Raw genomic sequence first — 16,661 nt, 5'->3', positions numbered from 1 at the left:
CCTATATCCTGTCAGATTTGGTCTGGATTTGAATTTGTTAGTTGTCTAGCTTGGGGCCTGGAAAAATATTCTTATTACTTCCTGAAAAACTTCAATCTGGTGTTTCTGTTCTGAGGACGAATGTTTCCTGTCTATTTTCTAGTTGATTGGCCGGCCCGTGATGGTTCCTTACTGGTCTTTGGGCTTCCAGCTGTGTCGCTATGGATACCAGAACGACTCTGAGATCGCCAGCTTGTATGATGAGATGGTGGCCGCCCAGATCCCTTATGTACGTTCTCAGTCATGGCTCTGGAGTTTGAAAACTAGCCCAGTGCCTCTGTGTCTGGGTTCATTTGTCTAATGTTTGTGGGATTCTATAAAGACATAACATTCTTTTTCAGACAATATCACAGTTAGCCTCACCCCAGCATGGTAATACAGGTAAGGGACTTTGTTTCCATCTTCTAGAGGTGGTATAGCTTAAGACTCACCATGATTTGCCAAAGGACAGGGAGATAGGCTGGCTCCAGGGCTCTTTCTTCCACCTCATGCTTCCTTCCATTTCTTTGACATGACTTCCAAACCTTAGTCAAAACATCCTTTGTTCCATAAGAATAAATGATATACCTCAGTTCTTTTACTTAATTCTTGAAAAGAAAAACTAACTGCAAACAGTCAGACCATTGTATATGTGGATATGACATCAGTTCCTGCAGCTCTGGTGCTGTAACTCAGTGTCCCATCATCTCTGAGTTAATCACTGATGGATGACACAGATCCTGGGATGGGTTTTCAGAGGATGTACATATGGAAATAAACCTTATCCTTCACTGGCGGATGGGAGGGGAACCAGTTATCAAAGAATTGACCCCATGAACCATAGCATATTTAATTTCATTCTACTTTTCTACTGTTTACAATAGTTCCATTAGTGGAACATAGTGTTTCCATTAGTGGATAGTGAAATGCAATATTTCATTCTCCCGAATAAGGTTGTGTCTGATCACCCTCAAGATTGGGTATTCCAAAGCTACTATACATTGTTGCTTTGTTTTGTTTTGCAGTAGATTTGCCATCCATGTTGTATTAGCCCTGGGAAGTTAACAGAATTTTTTCTAAACATGAACCTCTGATACCAGGGGCAGCCTCTTGGAGGAGGTCATCACAATCACGCCTGTTAGTGGCAGTTTACAAAGCACTTTCCAATCCTTGTTAATTTATGTATCCTAAGAATAGCCACGCTAGAGAGGCATTCTCATCCTATTTGGTACAGGCTTAGATTTTTTTTTTCTAGTTTATCACTGAAAATTTGAAAAGTTGAGTGAATTTCCCAGAAGCTATACCAAACACATGGCAGAGCTGGGTTTTGAAAGCATGTACAAGAAGCTGTCTGAAATACAGCAGCCACTCACTTCCCGTGTCCTCCCGCAGGACGTGCAGTACTCAGACATCGACTACATGGAGCGGCAGCTGGACTTCACCCTCAGCCCCAAGTTTGCTGGGTTTCCAGCTCTGATCAATCGCATGAAGGCTGACGGGATGCGGGTCATCCTCATTCTGGTTAGTCCTGATGTGAATGTGTGCATTCTGTTTGGGAGCAGGTATGGGCTTTGGTGGAGAGAGCTTTGTTTCCATGTTACAAGTAGTTACATTGAAGCTCTAGAAGAAACATGTATTTCCCAGGACTCTCAGAAACTCTACAGTTCAGGTAGAAGCTAGGGAGTTCCCTGGAGGAGTTCTCTTTTATTCTGTTTCTCCTCATTCTCTGGCTTTGGTTTTCCCAACTGACTTATGCTTTGATTTCAGGATCCAGCCATTTCTGGCAATGAGACACAGCCCTATCCTGCCTTCACTCGGGGCATGGAGGATGACGTCTTCATCAAATACCCAAATGATGGAGACATTGTCTGGGGAAAGGTATAATCTGAGCGACAATCCACTGATCCCTAACCTGAGGGTGGGTCGCTGTTAGTGGGTCACATGCCTATGTATGTCATTTTTGGCTTTTTCTATTTGGGTTCTGAGGTCAGAAGCTCTCATTTTCTCAATCCATATTTGTTGATACAGTTAATGACTTTTAAAGTAATGTGATGCATTAGGGAATTCACTTTTCTTTTATGTCAATCTTACATGATGATCAAAGTATTATTGCTGTTAGGAACATGGTTTATATAATAATTTCTCAGGAAATTCTCTGTAAGGGAACTGTCTAGTGCATTGCTGCTGAACATGTTTCTCTCCACAGGTCTGGCCTGATTTTCCTGATGTTGTTGTGAATGGGTCTCTAGACTGGGACAGTCAAGTGGAGGTAAAAGGGTCTTTGCAGATTTGGGTGGAGTCCGGGTTTCTAGAAAGGGGCAGCCGTACCTGTGATTCTGGACATGCCTGGACCATGAACATTAGCTTGGCAAGGGGGAAACACTTAGGGGATGTTTCTTGGGTGTCAGCCTGTGTGCCCATTACTTTATATGTAGTAATATTTTACTGCCCACTGGGATGTAGATATGTATTATTATCCTTGGGATTTAAGATCAGAGAGCTCAAATTACTTGTCCACAGTTTTAGGTGACAGAGTGGTGATTTCAGTTCCAAGGCTGTCAGATTCCAAAGACCCAAGAAATTTCCACTGGGGAATACCTCCGAGAAGTTCCATCTTTTCTCTGAACTAGTATACTTATTGTTGCTGTGCTGGGCATCCCTTCTAAGCAGTCTTCAACCCTTGAAGACTGATTAGGTCTTTTGCCTTGTACATCTTCCCCCCCCCCCTTGAACAAGTTTCTCCATCTTCACACTTACCAGTCCTCCCCTGAACCCCATCCTTCCTTCGGTTTCTCAACTTTGCTTTTACCTGTCAGTTTCCAGCCTTACTGTAAAACTTGCTCTTTCCTGAGAACAGTTTGTAGCTTGTAATGGATTCAGGTAGCTCATGCTTCTGGACCTGAATTATTTTCCAGATTAATTAAGCATTTCTTGCCTGAAAGAATACATGGCTCCTTACTGGTCTAGAAAGCCTACAGCGCCATCCTCTGGCCAAGATGTGTGTCTCCTGAACTGATGCAGCCTGTATGGTTGACTATCCATGGTTGTGGCAGTACCCACAGGCAGGGTTCTCAGGGTGGGGCTGAGGAGCTCCTGGAGAGCAAGTATCTGCCTGACCTCTTGAGCTGTTCTTCAATAATGGTTATTCTTTCTGGGTGGGAAGTGTAGCAGGGCCTGTGTAGCCTATGTGACCTCCACAGAAGAGCTGAGTAGACAAGGAAAAGGCTTATTTCTAGGACATCTTCCAGGAATTGAAGGGACGAAGAAGCTGGCCTGTGCAGTCAGCAATGTGGTATATGTTGTAGTGTCTAGGTACTCTGTCAAGATCAAGTATTGATCAGACAAATATCCATATTGTGGAAACAAATCCTGGCAGTTGTAAATTCAGGTAGCAGCCACTCAGAAGCCCAGGGTGAAGACCTCTTTTGGGAGTTCTCTCTATGTAATGTAAGATCGTAGTCCGTGGACAGAGGTGCAGGAGAAACATTCCAGTCACCAGGAATGTGACTGGCAGGGGTCAGGCCAAATATTCCTGCCTTATCCAGATAAGTTGGTTTTCAGGTCAAATGGTGAGTCCTAAAGGGAAAGGCTGATATTAGACAGAAGCTCACAATGTGGAGTCTGAGGCTGAGGCCTGGGACAGCTCCAATGGGGTAGTGAGCACAGAGGGCACTGCATGCCAGTGATGCGTAGTTCTCTGGTGTCAGTCTCTGACCTCCTGGATCCCAGAGCAAGTTGGCAGCAGTAGCACTCTTGATTTAAAATGCGACACACTTGGAACCAGGCTGCTTGACTGTTGGACTGTATGCCTTTATTTACTGTCAGTAGATTCAGTAAAACGAAAGGAAGAAAGCAGAAGCTGGGGCAGGCTTTGAAGATTGGCAAGAATGATTCAAACTCAGTTCAAGGCTGTTTTCCTTTTGTCTACTATTGAACAAGTATCTATCTATCTATCAATCATCTATCTGTCAGTCAGTCTATCTCTCTGCCTATCTGCCTATCTTTTCTTTCTTTCCTTCCTTCCTTTCTTTTCTTTCTTGCTCTCTTTGTTTCTCTTTTTCTTTCTTGCTTTCTGTCTATCTGCCAATCTATCTTCTATTTATCTATCTATATCTATGTATCTATATATCTATGTATGTATGTATCTCTCTTTCTGTTATCTACCATCTTTTGGTCTATCTATCTATCTATCTATCTACCTACCTACCTACCTACCTATTATCTATCTAGCTATCTGTGTATCTATTATCTGTTTTACTATCATCTTTCTGTATCTCTCTCTATCATCTGTCTAGCTAATCTATCATCTGTCTATACATCCATCCACTCTTTTCCTCTATCCCTCTGTCTATGCATTCATTCTATCTATTCTATCATCTGTTTATCTATTATCTGTCTACTTTCTGTATCTCTATTGTATATCTATCCGTTCGTTTGTCTATATCTATCAATTCATCACCTCACCCTGTCTATCCATATATCCATTCTATCTATCTATCATCTGTCTATCTTATCTATTTATCTCTCCATCTACCTACTCTCTGTCTATTCTATTCTATCTATCCATCTGTCTACTCTATCTGTCTATGTGTCTGTCTATGTATCTATCTATCTATCTATCTATCTGTCATCTATCAGATAAGTATTCAAGGGAGAAGACCTAGCTTCCTGTCCTCTCGTGACTTCTCACAGAAAATCACTTTTAAGCTTAGTGATCAAGCAGCCCACATGGACACAGGAACCTGCCCAGCTAGAGAAGCTCTGGGCCATGGGCTTCCTGAGTTTTATCAAGTAGTCAGTTACTACATTATGAACCCCGCAGCTCATCAGCCATTAGGGGCAACACTGCCATCCTGAGGCCATGTGGAAATCTGAAGGCAGTGTTGGTTATCACAGGGACGCCAAGTGGCATTTAATGGGCAGTGGGCAGGGATGCCCATAGCTCTGATTGCAGAGAATTTGCCACAAAAAATCTCTTGCCTCAAATGCCAGTTGGGCCTCTGATAAGAAACAGTTCATTAGGGGATGTCACAGAATCTTTTAGGTAGCTCATAAGAGACTCTTGGTAGATAGAATAATTATAACTATTAGGTTGGTGCCCAGGTAGTTTTTGCCATTACTTTTAATGGTAAAACTGCAATTACCTTTGTACCAACCTAATATTTATATTATTAATAGTAAGACCCACTTGACAAGGCTGGTGAGGATGGAGCCACTGTTGTCCAGGTCTGGCCTCACTGAGCATAAACAGCCAAGAAGCCTATGAAAAGCAGATTTCTGAGCCCAAAGCTCCAGCGATTTGATTCAATCAGTCTGTGGTAGGATCTAGGAATTGCATTTTGTAGCATGCAGTGTGCTACAAAAAGAGTGCTAAGTGGTCCCAAGGCCCAGTGTGTGGGTGGGTACATCACTGTGTGAAGACTGGAGAAAGTGAAGGCAGAAACCACAAAGGCAACACTTGAATATGGACAGGTGTAAGGCAAGCCAGCACCTTGGAGAATGGCAGAACATTTTTATTGATTGGTAGGGGTCATCTGAGCAGTGCTTAGGGAAGTTCATACATCACTGCTGGCCAGGCTCCCCATGTGCATCCCATATGGGATACAATTCTGACTCAGATGTGGCCGGTACTCTAACTCTCCATCGCCCACCCATCCCATTGTTTCTAACCCTGTATGATCTGGAGCTCTCTGTTTCTGGTGAAAGGTTCTCTTTGTCAGGTTTCATGGTTTCTACCTCCATTTCCTAACAACGGGCACCCCTGGCACGGCCCTTAAGATTCTCCATGATGTAACCCACTATCTTCTCACATCCCTGACAGGCAGACCCATGTAGGCTGATCTGTTTCTGTTTCCTTATGCTCCCTTTTTGCCCCTTATCTAGGCATATCAATTCCTAATTGCCTTTTGTCTGTTGTGTATAAGAACTGGAGTTCCCCTAGACCAAGTTTGTTTTTTGTTGATTCCCCCACCCTCCTCACCAGCATTATTTAGCTCTTTAACTCTTACAATGCTATGATTAGCATAGAGGAGGCTATTTACTGAGACCTTTAAAGGACCATAATGTTCCGTAACAAACAACATGAGTATATAAAAATGTATGGATATTTATTTACTGCTTCTAGGTGGTGTGAACCCACTGTTAAACACTGTTTGTTTATTTTATGTTAGGTTCTAAACTAAGCATTGTGAAAAATGTAAATATCTCTCAGAAGAATATAAAACAAGGTTTTTATTCTCAAAAATCTACAATGTACTTGAGAAGTTGTACCTGACTGGGCACGGTGGCTCATGCCTGTAATCCCAGCACTTTGGGAGGCCAAGATGGGTGGATCGCTTGAGGTCAGGAGTTTGAAACCAGCCTAGCCAACATGGTGAAATCATGTCTCTAATAGAAACACAAAAATTAGCTGGGCGTGGTGGTGCATGCTTGTAATCCCAGGTACTCGGGAGGCTGAGGCAAAAGAATTGCTTGAACCTGGAAGGCAGAGGTTTCAGTGAGCTGAGGAAGCACACTACTGCACTCCAGCCTAGGTGACAGAGTGAGACTCTGTCTCAAAATACATATATATATATATATATATATATATATATATATATATATATATATATGTGTGTGTGTGTGTGTGTGTGTGTGTGTATCTTGCATCCATCTTTCAGGTTAACATAAAAACACTGCTTTTGTTATTCAAAGAAAGATGAAAGTAAGGGGAAGTTTAAACCCCCTCATTAAGTCCTCTCAATTTATGTTACACACAGCTGTAGTTTTCATGTGACTCTGAAACTGTAGAGAACACAGATGCATACTGGATAGTCTAATATCCTGAAATGTAATCTTATGCCTTCCTCCCCCCTCTTAGTGGGAGTGACCTAGGAGGGACTTTCTGAGTGTTTCTTCCCAGCCTATTACCATGCATCTGATGTCTGCAGTCTCTCTCTGGCTTTGTTTCTTTGAGGAGTGCTTAGAAAATGGCAGGACTAACATTTAGGGCTGGGCATCTAATGCACTAGGTCATGAGTTCCGGGCATTGATTATTGTCATCTAGGTCAATATGAAGAGAACAGTTTTTGGATGTTTTCCAAATGCTGGGGAGGTGTGCAAATAGCACTAATTTCTCTTTTCATTCTGCATTCCTCTAATAAGCCAGTAACATTATTTAGGCCCTGTTCAGGCCATCCATCACCACGTAGTCCAGGTCTTTGTGTGAGCTGCATTCTCAGTAAGTGCCTGTTAGCTGTCGAATATATTTGTGTGGGACAAACTAATTATATTTATTTTTTATAGCTGTATCGAGCTTATGTGGCTTTCCCAGACTTTTTCCGTAATTCAACTGCCAAGTGGTGGAAGAGGGAAATAGAAGAACTATACAACAATCCACAGAATCCAGAGAGGAGCTTGAAGTTTGATGGCGTGTGGATTGTAAGTGTGTGTGTGTACGTCTGTGTACCTGTGGCACTTGTGTATCTTTGTGTGCCTAAGTCTATGTACCACTGACCTTCAGTCAAGAGGATAATCATTGTCCAAGGAAGACTTTGGACATGTCAGACACTTCCTCCTCTCAGAGTGGAACAGCCCTGATAGCCTACACACCTTGTACTGGACCTGAAGTTCCTATAAAACCTCTGAGACAATTTACTAGGAATTTCTTGGAACTTTGATTGCCTCACACTCACCCTGAGAGAGTTTTTTGTTGTTGTTGTTTTTCAGATGGAGTCTTGCTCTGTCACCCAGGCTAGAGTGTGGTGGCAGGATCTTGGCTTCCTGCAACCTCCGCCTCCTGGGTTAGAGCAATTCTCCTGCCTTGGCCGCCTGAGTAGCTTGGATTACAGACACCCACCACCATGCCCAGCTAATTTTTTAATTTTTAATAGAGACAAGGTTTCACCATCTGGCCAAGTTGCTCTCAAACTCTTGAACTTGTGATCCACGCGCCTCGGCCTCCTAAAGTGCTGGGATTACTGGCGTGAGCCACTGCACCTGGCAGAGAGATTTTTTTTTTTTTTAATCCTTTAGCCAGTTGTTCTGTAGGGGTGAATTAATCTCTCTAGCTAGTTCTTACCAGGATTTGATGAACATCCCAGGGCTAACATCTACAGGGATTACTGGATGTTGAACAATTAATTCATTGCTTCCTTGTCTCAGAATTGGCAGGATGTAATTTTCTTAAAAAGTGAGGTATATCTGTGTTTGGCATTTCTAGGATATGAATGAACCATCGAGCTTCGTGAATGGGGCAGTTCATCCAGGCTGCAGGGATGCCTCTCTGAACCACCCTCCCTACATGCCATGTAAGAACCCTTGGCCTCCTTGATTGGCAGAGCCACGACAGAAAGGATGACCACTGCAGGAGCCCAGAGGCCACGGGTGTGCCCTGACAGCACATCCTCATGGCTGCTGTGGTTTACTGGGAACCAGAGACCAAAGCTCTGCACGTGCTTTAGCCAGCTGGGCATGTGCAAGTGACTAGACTCATAGAGCAAATTTCTCGAATCTGTCCAGAAAGCACCAACCAGTGCTCATGCCACCAAAAGTTTCTCACAGCTGGGTTTCTTAGTTTTTTAGGCTTATGTGAATCCATCACAGGAATTTCTTGTGTCATCAATAGGTGAAAATTATTGACTTGCCTTTATTGTGGAGCTGATGGGCTTTGAATTTATACTTGGTTCATATCTTGGCTCCAGAAGTGGTTTTTTTTCAGTGAATTGTGTGGCTTTTCACAAATTATGTGATATTTTCAAATCTCGGTTTGCTAAACTATAAAAGACAGATCATGATGTTTTCTTCATACAAGTATGATAAGAATTACATGAAATAATTGACATGTCAAAACCCTAAATCAAAGCCTGTCATGTTGTGTTTTACCACTGTCTGCTCTTTTTGACACCTCTGCTTTCTTCAGTCACATTGATGTTGAAAACACCATAGGTGCCATTGCGTCTCAGAGCTGGGGTCACTGTGCTGGTGTCTCTGGGAAGATGGAGAGTGACACATGCAGGGCTTAAGTTAGTCTTAAGATCCAGGGCCCAATCCGTTGAAGAGAGGTCAGGGATAAACAGAATCAGGGCTGATTTCACCTCACCAGATCTTCCTTCTCAGATTTGGAGTCCAGGGACAGGGGCCTGAGCAGCAAGACCCTGTGCATGGAGAGTCAGCAGATCCTCCCAGACGGCTCCCCCGTGCAGCACTACAACGTGCACAGCCTGTACGGGTGGTCCCAGACCAGACCCACATACGAGTGAGTGTGTGTCTCCCTTCTCCAGCTGTCACAATGTGTAAACATTGCCAGGACTAACGTAGTTACCCTACTTTTTCTTTCCTTCCTACTCTAAGGGTTAAGAAGATTCTCATGACAACTGTGTCATCATTCTTATTGATTAAACAAATGCTGGTTGACACAGAGCCAGGCCTTGTGATGAAAAGTAGTAGGACAGGTTTAAATAAAGCATGGTCCCAGCAGTGAGAAATGAATGATCCTAGCGGGAAAGACACATGGAGATACTGTAATGATCACACAGGGCGGCAGGTGCTGAAATACCTTTAGTTGCGGGAGGCAAAGGGAACACGGAGGATGGGGCATCTCTCCCTTTTATTTCAAAAGTGAATCATCTTTTGAGATATTTGTTCTTTGGCCATTCTTGGTGGAGAGTAACTGGTATTGTACTGAATTAGCACAGTCCTGCTTTGCAAGCTCAATGAATATTATGAATTCTTCTTAGGACAATCTTCTAATCTTTACTAAGTTCCTCCTCAAATATAGCACACTATATATTGAGTAAACCAATTGCAAGACTTAGTAATTCCTTACAATTTTGGGGTACTCCAGTGAGTTCACTATAGTGAAGTTCTTTGTAATGGACCGTAAAACACATGAATTGTTATCTCCACCATCTGGGATCAGTGGAGCCCCCATTACAGCTCAGATTCCCATGTTCCCTGCAATTACGCAGCAAACACTCACTAGGCTCAAGGGCTTTGGAAGGAGAAGCTCTATGGCCTGTGGTCCCTGGCTGTACTCTCAATTAGTCTCCTGTAACCCTCCAACCAGAGCCATGCAGGAGGTGACGGGACAGCGAGGAGTCGTCATCACCCGCTCCACATTTCCCTCTTCTGGCCGCTGGGCAGGACATTGGCTGGGAGACAACACGGCCGCGTGGGATCAGCTGAAGAAATCTATCATTGGTGCGTGGGTTCCTACCCAGGGCCTGTGCTGGCAGGTCAGGGAATTGGGATCCTTGGTCAAGAAGTGAGGAGGCAAGTGGTGAGAGCCTGGTCTGACACAGCTGTGGTTCTCATTGCAGGCATGATGGAGTTCAGCCTCTTTGGCATATCCTACGTGAGTGTCCTTGGGATCCTCTTAAGCACCAAGAAGATGGGGACATCCTTCACAAATCATCGGCAGGCTCATTTTATTTCCACTTGTTACAGACAGGAGCAGATATCTGTGGGTTCTTTCAAGACGCCGAATATGAGATGTGTGTTCGCTGGATGCAGCTGGGGGCCTTTTACCCCTTCTCAAGAAACCACAACACCATTGGGACCAGGGTAGGACAGTGGCTCCTAGCTCCAGAGTTTCACTTGAAGCAAAACCTCCATTTCTGAGCTAAAATTAATGCAGCCTGTATTTACTGGGATATCTTTGAAAAAAATTTTTCTTTTGAGACAGGGGTCAGTCTTTGGGCCAGGCTGGAGTGCAGTGACACAATTATGACTCTCTGTAGCCTTGACTTACAGGACTCAAGTGATTCTCCTACGTCAGCCACCCAAATAGCTGGGGCTACAGGCACATACCAACATGCCCAGCTAATTTTTGAACTTTTTGTAAACACAGAGTCTTGGCATGTAGCCCAGGTTGGTCTCAAAGTTCTTGGCTCAAGTGATCCGCTCACCTCAGCTTCCCAAACTGCTGAGATTACAGGTATGAGTCACTGTACCCAGCCCTTAAAAGTTGTTAAGCCTGGTGTCTCAGTGAACATTTCTCAGTGTTCTTTAGATTATTATTATTTTTTCTTTGTTTAGGCAGAATGGTAGCATATGTACCAAAAAGAAAGTCTTATAGTGACATTTTATCAGATGTCCTAGCAGAGCTTCAGTGACACCTTTTCTAGTCTATTAAGAATATTCTCTGGGCCTCATCAATAGTTATCTTTTGTTTAGCTCTGAGTGATGTTGATTTGGAATATGCTTTCAGTGACCTTCTTAAGTTCCCTAGGTTTTCCAGGATGAGCTCCCAATACTGTTCTTTTTCTCCTTTAGAGACAAGACCCTGTATCCTGGGATGCTGCTTTTGTGAATATTTCCAGAAATGTCCTGCAGACCAGATACACCCTGTTGCCATATCTCTATACCTTGATGCATAAGGCCCACACGGAGGGTGTCACTGTTGTTCGGCCTCTGCTCCATGAGTGAGTGTCTAGCAGGGATCCTGATGACAAATGGATAACTTACTGTATTCTATATGGTGGCAGTTGATAGACACAATTCTTCCAAATTAAACACATGATTGCCTTTGACAAGACCTCTTCTGGCATAGACCATACTTTATGATTCTCTTTAGCACAGTGTGATACATGTAATAGGTCATTAATAAAAGGCTATTTATTTAATGAAGAAATTGAAATGATGCAGTACAGCATAGAATAATCTCTTGAATTTGGCCGTGCTAAGGCCTGTCTATGTTTTGTAGCAGCTTGGTTATATGGACCTGGGTCACAAAAGAATGATTTCAGGAAGAGATTTGAGGGACAAGGGCCATTCTTACATTTAAAATGTTTCATTGTTTCTAGATTCATCTATATCTCTACAAAGGACATGAATTCGTTGTTTTTTATGGCTGCATAGTATTCCATGGTATATATGTGCCACATTTTCTTTGTCCAGTCTATCACTGATGGGCATTTGGGTTGGTTCCCGGTCTTTGGTATTGTAAACAGCACTGCAACAAACATACATGTGCATGTGTCTTTATAATAGAATGATTTATAATCCTTTGGGTATATACCCAGTAATGGGATTGCTGGGTCAAATGGAATTTCTATTTCTAGATCCTTGAGGAATTGCCACACTGTCTTCCACACTGGTTGAACTAACTTACACTCCCACCAACAGTGTAAAACTGTTCCTATTTCTCCACATCCTCTCCAGCATCTGTTGTCTCCAGATTTTTTAATCAACACCGTTCTAACTGGCAGGAGATGATATCTCAATGTGGTTTTGATTTGCATTTCTCTAATGCCCAGTGATGATAAGCATTTTTTCATATGTTTGTTGCCTGCATAAATGTCTTCTTATGAAAAGTGTCTATTCATATCCTTCACCCACTTTTGAATGCGTTTGTTTGTTTTTTTCTTATAAATCTATTTTAGTTATTTGTAGATTCTGGATATTAGCCCTTTGTCAAATGGGTAGGTTGCAAAAATTTTTTCCCATTCTGTTGGGAATAACAGTCTAATGATTGTTTCTTTTGCTGTGCAGAAGCTCTTAAGTTTAATTAGATTCCATTTGTCTATTTTGGCTTTTGTTGCCATTGCTTTTGATGTTTTAGTCATGAAGTCCTTGCCTATGCCAATGACCTGAATGGTGTTGCCTAGGATTTCTTCTAAGGTTTTTATGGTGGTAGTTCTCAGGTTTAAATCTTTAATCCATCTGGAGTTAATTTTTATATAAGGTGTAAGGAAGGGGTCCAGTTTTAGCTTCCTGCTTATGACTAGCTAGTTGCCCCAACACTTTTTATTAAACAGAGAATCCTTTCCCCATTGCTTGTTTTTGTCTGTTTTGTCAGTGATCAGATGCTTCTAGATGTGTGGCATTACTTTGGAGGCCTCTGTTCCATTCCATTTGTCTATATCTCTGTTTTGGTACCAGTGCCATGCGGTTTTTATTACCGTAGCCTTGTAGTATAGTTTTAAGTTAGGTAGCATGATGTCTCCAGCTTTGTTCTTTTTGCTTAGGATTGTCTTGCCTATGTGGGCTCTCTTTTGGTTCCATATGAAGTTTAAAGTGTTTTTTTCCAGTTCTGTGAAGAAGGTCAGTGATAGCTTGATGGGGATAGCATTGAATCTATAAATTACTTTGGGCAGTATGGTCATTTTCACAATATTGATTCTTCCTAACCATGAGCATGGAATGTTTTTCCATCTGTTTGTGTCCTCTCTTATTTCGTTGAGCAGTGGTTTATAGTTCTCCTTTCTTTTACATCCTTCGTTAGTTGTATTCTTAGGTATTTAATTCTCTTAGTAGCAGTTGTAAATGGGAGTTCACTCATGATTTGGCTCTCTGTTTGTCTGTTGTTGATATCTAGGAATGCTTGTGATTTCTACACATTGATTTTGTATTCTGAGACTTTGCTGAAGTTCCTTGTCAGCTTAAAGAGGTTTTGGTCTGAGATGACAGGGTATCTAAATATATGATCATGTTGTCTGCAAATAGGAACAGTTTGACTTCTTCTTTTCCTAACTGAATGCCCTTTATTTCATTTTCTTGCCTAATTGCTCTGGCTCTGACACAAGAACAGAAAACCAAACACTGCATGTTTTCACTCATAGGCAGGTGACGAACAATGAGAACACTTGGGCACAGGGAAGGGAACAACACTCACTGGAGTAGGGGGGGTGTGGGGGGGGGGGGGGGGGGGGGGACAGAGGAGGGTGGGGAGGTTGGGGAGGGATAACACCAGGAGAAATGCCTGAGGTAGGCGACGATGGGGATGGAGACAGCAAACCACCATGGCATGTATGTACCTGTGCAACAATCCTGCAAGATGCAGCATGTGAACATGTACCCTAGAGCCCAAAGTAAAAAAAAAAAAAAAAAAAAAAAAAGTGCCATGGTTAAGAAATGTAGTAAGTACTTGACAAAACACACCTACATCCGAGCATTTCATAATTTTGAGGCACATCACATGGGAAAGCAGAGACTGGATGCTCTGGATCAAGCCAGGCTTAGGAAAAAGGCAAGGATGGCTCAGGGGGGCAGCTGGATTTCCAACGTGGACCAGAAGTAGAGGAGCCTGTTCAGGGTCTTGGACTGGGTCTCTGTTGAGCCCTGATTGTGACACCTTCATTTCCCTTTCCAGGTTTGTGTCAGATCAGGTGACATGGGACATAGACAGTCAGTTCCTGCTGGGCCCAGCCTTCCTGGTTAGCCCCGTCCTGGAGCTCGTGAGTATGGAGGCCTCAGATCGGGGGAGGATCCCAGCTGTGAGGCTCGGGGAAAAGAAGGAGGAGAAGAGGCCTGAGTTGTGGGGTCCTACACATGGTTTCTTATTCTACCTCTGTCTCTTCCTCTCTTTGTGAGCCGAAGTCCATCACTTAGGTGTTCTGGGCCTCAGCTCTTTCATCTTTAAAACCGGCCTAACAGTTCTGGTTTATAGGATGATGAGGAACAAAACACCTCATGGTATATTCAATGATATAGTCATTTCTTTGTTAACTAAAATGAGAAATAGAAGGTCAGATGGGACAATAGTGTAAAGAATAATAAAATCCTCTAGCACTATTAAAACTTCTCAGAAGGATTACTTGGCAATGTGTGTACTCGTATTGCTGCTGGCTTACCTTTCCCTTCCTCCTGCAGGAGGTCCTCCCACCAGTAAAAGCTATTTCTTTGCTTCTGTTGTTGATTAGGCTTCTGAATACCAGTGGATTAGTCCTAAAATATCAGTTAATTGCATGTTCCCCAAATCTTATTGTACCCACAAGCTTTTTTCTGCTCCAGACAAAACCTCTGTTGTTTGTCTGTTTAAGGGTATATTGGGTAAGTTAATGTCTAAAAGTAAACAGTAATTATTTTTCCCAAAGTCCTGGATACCAAAGTACTTTATGATAGTTTTGTGTAGACAAATATCCCCTGCTTCAAAACCGGAAATGGAAGGAAGGTTTCCCCAACATTGTTAGCCTCCCGAGAGATGAGGCAAGTGGGCCCAAGGCCATCACTATGACTTTAACCTCTTTCCTAAGCCGTTTGGTTACTCTGTCCTGGATAATGGTGCCCACTGCCACTCCTTGTTTGTGTTTAATTTTAGAATGCCAGAAATGTCACCGCATATTTCCCTAGAGCCCGCTGGTACGATTACTACACGGTAAGTTTTTCTGAATGTCTGTACAACCTGGGAAAAGGATAGAGAATCCAGAGGCTTTAGATATGATAGACCTTAGGTCAAATGCTGGCTCTGTAACCACCTGCTGTGTGGTCTTAGAGATGTCACTTTAACCCTTGTAACGTGAGTTTTCTCACCTCCAAGTGGGGTAAGACCACTTCCCTCATAGATCCGTTATGAAATAATACATAAAGCATCTCACTTAGTATCTGTTTTGTTTGTTTGTTTGTTTTTGAGACGGAGTTTCGCTCTTGTTACCCAGGTTGGCGTGCAATGGCGTGATCTCAGCTCACCGCAACCTCCGCCTCCTGGGTTCAAGCAATTCTCCTGCCTCAGCCTCCTGAGTAGCTGGGACTACAGGCGTACGCCACTATGTCCAGCTAATTTTTGTATTTTTAGTAGAGATGGCATTGCACCATGCTGACCAGGATGGTCTCCATCTCTTGACCTCGTGATCCACCCACCTCAGCCCCCCAAAGTGCTGGAATTATAGGCGTGAGCCACCACACCCGACCAAGATCTGTTTTTTTGTGGGTGTTCTCTTTGTGTTAGATTTTAATATTTCCTTATATCACTGCTATTTACAATGTTGTGTAAAGGCAGATGCTAGCAAACATTTGAGATTATGTTGCAAACTGTAGTTTTTGTTTTTATTGTTTCTATCTTTGCCTGCTGTAAGTTTGTAAGCATAGAGGCCTTTTCGTCTCTGCCTTTTATTAACTATCTCCCTCCATAGCATAGATGCTCAAAGAAGGGTACTACACATAATTACCTAAGGTAAGCAGGTGATCAGGCAATGTGCAACACACACACAGAGGTATGGGGCCCAACCCTTGTGAGTCTAAGCAGTGCAAGTGCATTTAGAAATGAGGATGCAAGAAAGAGCTCCTTGCCACACCATTTCTGTGCTATTATGATCCCCAGGGACTTAGCTAGGAAGTCAGGGTCTTCTGGGGCAGCTCTGGGATGGTGGGGACCTGGAGAATGTAGACCCTGATTTTTGGGGAAGAATCAAAGGTGGCATTGCCTTGGTCTCTAACCAGGCCTCTTCTTCTGACTTTCTGAGGAGAATAAAGTTGAGGGCTAGAAATACAGCAAAGGGGTACAAGCAGGGAAACAAGAAGTAAGGAACATACTGGTCCCTTACATCCCAGAGGATTGCAGTGCGATTAGGTGAAAACTGGAGAAGGATGTGCAATTTTGTTGCTTCTCTTCTCAGTCAGTGGAGACCAAGTCCTCCCCGCCGCCCCAGCCTCCCCTTCCTGCTGCTAGTCTGGATCTGCCCTTTGGGTGGTAACATGTTAAGGCTCTGCTGTGTGCTTCCCAGCCAGGCCTTTCGTAGGAATGGGTGGCCAGCTCCCCTTCAGTGAGACTGGCCTTTGGCCTGAGGGTGCATGTTGACTCTCCCATTCACAGACAGAAGATATCTTTGATTGAAGAGGGAAAGACAAAATAAATCACAGAGCAAGCTATTTAGAAAAAGATGAAATTTTGATGTTGAATTAAAATGAAGATGAATTTTATAGTTACGATTAATGAAGAAATGTCA

The 16,661-nt window shown here is 43.1% G+C and overlaps 1 protein-coding gene across 1 annotated transcript; it reads left to right on the top strand.

Moving 5' to 3' along the window:
- The first annotated feature begins 22 nt into the window (after positions 1 to 22).
- Positions 23 to 15,333, top strand: LOC116546759 (maltase-glucoamylase, intestinal-like). Its single transcript, XM_032272928.1, has 13 exons — positions 23 to 268; positions 1,411 to 1,539; positions 1,786 to 1,896; positions 2,225 to 2,287; positions 7,303 to 7,437; positions 8,219 to 8,306; positions 9,115 to 9,253; positions 10,064 to 10,197; positions 10,317 to 10,351; positions 10,444 to 10,560; positions 11,272 to 11,420; positions 14,090 to 14,174; positions 15,038 to 15,333. The coding sequence occupies exons 1-13, from the start codon at positions 161 to 163 to the stop codon at positions 15,134 to 15,136; spliced, it is 1,392 nt and encodes a 463-aa protein (XP_032128819.1). The 5' UTR covers positions 23 to 160; the 3' UTR covers positions 15,137 to 15,333.
- The last annotated feature ends 1,328 nt before the right edge of the window (positions 15,334 to 16,661 follow it).

The sequence above is a fragment of the Sapajus apella genome, unplaced genomic scaffold, assembly GCF_009761245.1.
Source record: "Sapajus apella isolate SASKATOON/1434 unplaced genomic scaffold, GSC_monkey_1.0 scaffold1338, whole genome shotgun sequence".
Classification (NCBI taxonomy): Eukaryota; Metazoa; Chordata; class Mammalia; order Primates; family Cebidae; genus Sapajus; species Sapajus apella.
Note: the sequence above shows the minus strand (reverse complement) of the source record. Positions and strands in the feature narration are given on the sequence as shown.